Source organism: Protomyctophum bolini (assembly GCF_963924005.1).
Source record: "Protomyctophum bolini genome assembly, chromosome: 20".
Classification (NCBI taxonomy): Eukaryota; Metazoa; Chordata; class Actinopteri; order Myctophiformes; family Myctophidae; genus Protomyctophum; species Protomyctophum bolini.
The window spans coordinates 32,620,185-32,624,872 of NC_137881.1; the positions used below are offsets into that span (position 1 = coordinate 32,620,185).

At 45.5% G+C, this 4,688-nt stretch overlaps 1 protein-coding gene across 1 annotated transcript; it reads left to right on the plus strand.

Annotated features, from left to right (window-relative positions):
• The first annotated feature begins 652 nt into the window (after nucleotides 1-652).
• On the plus strand, nucleotides 653-4,014 carry LOC308335083 (NACHT, LRR and PYD domains-containing protein 1b allele 5-like). The gene is made up of 4 exons (XM_080792045.1): nucleotides 653-1,523; nucleotides 1,997-2,026; nucleotides 2,413-2,653; nucleotides 3,680-4,014. Exons 1-4 carry the CDS (start codon nucleotides 737-739, stop codon nucleotides 3,684-3,686), a joined length of 1,065 nt encoding a protein of 354 aa, XP_080648171.1. The 5' UTR covers nucleotides 653-736; the 3' UTR covers nucleotides 3,687-4,014.
• Nucleotides 4,015-4,688: the final 674 nt, after the last annotated feature.

Consider the following 4,688-nt stretch of genomic DNA (forward strand, 5'->3'; position numbering starts at 1 on the left):
GAGTCAGGACTCAGCCAGCAGTCAGTTAGCAAGGATATTACATCTGTATGAGCTGACGCTGTGGAAAAGTCTTGGGTTCATCTTTGTCTAATTACTGATTTTGTTTTCCCTTTCTCTATATTCTCTGTAGGGTACGATGCCTTTGCATGGCGAGATGGAAGAATGTCCTGTTACAGAGTCACTGTCCTCTCTGGAAGTTCATGCTGTTACAGATTCACTGTCCTCTCTGGAAGTTCATGCTGTTACAGAGTCACTGTCCTCTCTGGAAGTTCATGCTGTTACAGATTCACTGTCCTCTCTGGAAGTTCATGCTGTTACAGAGTCACTGTCCTCTCTGGAAGTTCATGCTGTTACAGAGTCACTGTCCTCTCTGGAAGTTCATGCTGTTACAGAGTCACTGTCCTCTCTGGAAGTTCATGCTGTTACAGATTCACTGTCCTCTCTGGACATCCAAGCTGAAACTGAGCTAAGTTCATGCTTCAGTGGTTTGAGGATAGAAGAATCCGTCTCCCTGCCTGGTTCTCACAGCTTACCGTCACTGAGCCAAATCCCACGTCTAGAGAACAAGAGCGAAAGAGCAAAGCGCTCCCGCAGTGTAAATGATGTCACACTACTACTGGACAATAGACAGACATTTACACCCGACATCGTTCTTGTGGAAAACAAGGAACGCTACAGGTTCCACTGCACCCACGCTGGACTGTTCCAATGCAGCGTGACCGGCCTGGGGTTGAAGATGGAGACAGAGGGAGAGGTGACTTACGGGACAGTCCCGTGGCACCGGGGCCTTCTGTCCCAGCTGAGCAAGAGGCCCGCGGGACCACTGTTTGACATCAAAGGTCCTCAGGGGTCCGTGTGTCAGTTGCAATTTCCACACTGTGAGATCCTCTCCACGGGTGGAGGCAAGTCCTTGTCTGTTGTCCACGTGGTGGACGATGACGGCTTTGAGCTGATCAAACCCCGTGTGATCACAGAAACTCATGTTATCATAGATGTAACCGGGTTGTCTTTATTTGGTCTCATCAGGGAGATGCTGTTCGGGCCCAGGCCTATCCAGGCACTGGTGGCACTGTTTTATACGCCACCGATTGAGCATGATGATGACCCCATGTCAACGTTGAATGTACTGCTGCTACCCAGCAATGTGGTGCTGAGTGACGTGACGAAGGAAAGGAAGGAGATGCGCGGAGAAGAGAGTTACATCGAAAAGCCTCTCTGCGAACTAATCCCAAAGAAGAAATATACCCTCTCCACCTCGCATCGGGATGATGCCGTCGTCATTGAACCACACAGAGCAGGCTTTGTCAACGAATCATGCTATCACAATTACATCTCGACGTTTCAAGTGACTTTAAAGAAAAGGATGAAGATGGTCGAGCTGCTTCTAAGGGACTGCGACACCTCTGTCTGTGCGTGGGAAAGCTGCGTTGACTTTTCAGCTCCTGCTGTGAGAAGACAACAGAGCCAACGCGTTCAGCGCACAGCGAGTCTCGCGGCAGAAGACACCCTCTCACCCAAATACGGTGAAATGGCACAGATTGGCAATTCAAATATACACACCTAGAAAACATCCGATCTCACTCTCCCTCTCCCTCACGCTGTGAAATAGCAATCTGTCGCGGTCAAAACAGTAGTAGTGTAACATGTAGGGATTGTGGGGGTTTATGTATAAAACAGTAGTAGTGTAACATGTAGGGATTGTGGGGGTTTATGTAGGGACTTAAACAGTAGTAGTGTAACATGTAGGGATTGTGGGGGTTTATGTAGGGACTTAAACAGTAGTAGTGTAACATGTAGGGATTGTGGGGGTTTATGTAGGGACTTAAACAGTAGTAGTGTAACATGTAGGGATTGTGGGGGTTTATGTAGGGACTTAAACAGTCCGTGCTATTTCACCGTGGTGAGATGGGCCTCGATGGTTCCTTTCTGTTCATAATTTGAACACTTTTATTTCTTGCAGCACAATCTACAGGAGCAGCTGCTTCCATACCAGCACAATCTACAGGAGCGGCTGCTTCCATACCAGGTGAGTCTCTAGCTTGTAGATCTGTTGTTACTTTGGATGTTTTAGCGTGACGCTGTAGTGAGGTCAAGTAGGACGTTAATTCATGAACAAACACGTTTAAATAAGGAGATAAGATATAAAAGATTTCTGCAGCAACGATCTATAACGATATCTATAACGTGTGTTTGTGTGTGTGTGTGTGTGTGTATATATATATATATATATATATATATATATATATATATATATATATATATATATATATATATATATACTACCAGCACAAACTGTATCACTTTATTGCAATTTTTAGAATAAGAATTGTTAGCTCCTATATGGCACTTTCCATTTTAAAACAATGTCAAATGAAAACCAACAACTCAACGTTCAATCCTCCTTAACTTCAGCGAAACACTTTGTGGACCAACATCGGCGTTCCCTGGTTGACAGGGTGAGGAACGTGGGTCCCATCCTAGATGTACTCTTTGAGAAGGACATCATAGACAATGAGGGCTACAGCAATGTGGAGTCCAAGCCCACCACTCAGGACAAGATGAGGGCAATCTATGCTCTCCTGACCTCCAGCAGAGCCAGAGACACTTTGCACAAAGCTCTCCAGGAATACGAGCGTTCTGTCCTTGAAGATCTGTAAGTCATTTGCATTTAATTAACCCCTTGTGGTGTTTTAAAGCATTATGTTATACTTTAGCTGTTGAAAAATGGCAGATCTACAAGCTATGAACTTGTAGGTATTTCAGAAAACTGTCAGAATTTAGAAGACATTTTATACATTTCGATATCAGGCCTAAATGGGTTAAGTTTTATTACAGTTAAGAGAATGGAGCTTTCCGGGCCGTGTTATTTGAATAATTATAATTCATCCTCTTGATTCCCAAGAGCCCCACACTTTCATTCCAATGTTAATCTACAGATTATTGAGAACCTTTGTGAACCTGTACATATTTATTAATGTACGATCAGCCCTTAAAACAAGGCTCCAGACTTCCCAAAACAAACTGGTCAGGCTACTACTTGGCCTCACTCCCCGAACCCACCTCACCCCTGCCCACTTTGACAGGCTGGAATGGCTTTGGGTTGATGACATAGTACAACATCTTGCAATGGGTCTGGTCCACAAGATTCACTACACCACCAAGATACCCATGTACCCGTCTAAATACTTCACTAAGATACCCATGTACCTGTCTAAATACTTCACTAAGATACCCATGTACCTGTCTAAATACTTCACTAGGATACCCATGTACCGGTCTAAATACTTCACCAAGATACCCATGTACCTGTCTAAATACTTCACTAAGATACCCATGTACCTGTCTAAATACTTCACTAAGATACCCATGTACCTGTCTAAATACTTCACTAAGATACCCATGTACCTGTCTAAATACTTCCTTAATGTCAATGAAGTCCACACCCACAACACCAGAGGGAGTTCAATAAACCAGCAAATTAATATCGTTCCTATGCCACCAAAATGTGGGACGCCAACCGTCATTAAGACATGCAAATCCCTTGACTGCTTCAAAACTGCCCTCAAAGGGCACCTACCGACGGCTGCAATTTGAAACTGGCCCCCGTAAAATCTGAATGTGTGTTTCTGCACAGATATGGTTATTCACAGCAGCGGTGTTGTTCTTCTTCTCCTGTTAGGAAGTAAGTGATGCTGTTGATGGACCAGGAGTGCTGTGCTTCCCTGCGTGGCCACCAGATGTCCCCCTTCGCCGTCGCGTCCATATTGCCTGTGTCTCAGCCTTTGTCCTGTGCTTGTTCATGGGATTTGGGTGGGGGGGGACGGGGGACGCACGCACATTGTGATTGGCCGGAATGAGATGGTGTACAGTATGACGATGAGAGCGCCCCTCACTTCACACAGGTGTGATTTTTATTGCTCTGTAAAGCTCTTTGAACTGAACTTCATGTCATGAAAAGTGCTGTACAAATACATGTATGTAAATGTAATGTAATGTAGATCATTATTAAATATCACTGTCGGATGCATTCATGTATGTTTGATTTGTGGCATTTCACACAAACTGTAACTCACAATAATGCCAAATAAAGTGATTTTACAGGACTGGACTTGGACTTGGACTAGACTAGAAGTTAATGGTGTGCATTGTGTAACGATATGAACAAATCATATTTACTTATGGATGTGTTGTGTATCGATCTGTGTTGTTCAATTCATGGGTTAATTAGTCATGTTTGGACTACATACGCCCTACCAACAGTCATTAATACATGCAAATCCCTTGACTCCTTCAAAACCGCTCTCAAAGTCCTCTTAATGTGTAGCTTCAGGGTAGGGTCTCTCAGTGGACGACCCCGGCTTCAGGGTTAGGGTCTCTCAGTGGACGACCCCAGCTTCAGGGTTAGGGTCTCTCAGTGGACGACCCCAGCTTCAGGGTTAGGGTCTCTCAGTGGACGACCCCAGCTTCAGGGTTAGGGTCTCTCAGTGGACGATCCCAGCTTCAGGGTAGGGTCTCTCAGTGGACGACCCCAGCTTCAGGGTAGGGTCGCTCAGTGGACGACCCCAGCTTCAGGGTAGGGTCTCTCAGTGGACGACCCCAGCTTCAGGGTAGGGTCGCTCAGTGGACGACCCCAGCTTCAGGGTAGGGTCTCTCAGTGGACGACCCCAGCTTCAGGGTAGGGTCGCTCA

Excerpts from the sequence above, each read along its gene's own strand:
- LOC308335083 (XM_080792045.1), top strand. The coding sequence starts at position 737 with ATGGAGACAGAGGGAGAGGTGACTTACGGGACAGTCCCGTGGCACCGG. Across the intron at positions 1,524-1,996 it reads CACCCTCTCACCCAAATACG|AATCTACAGGAGCGGCTGCT; the intron begins GTGAAATGGCAC and ends CCATACCAGCAC. Across the intron at positions 2,027-2,412 it reads AGCGGCTGCTTCCATACCAG|CGAAACACTTTGTGGACCAA; the intron begins GTGAGTCTCTAG and ends CCTTAACTTCAG.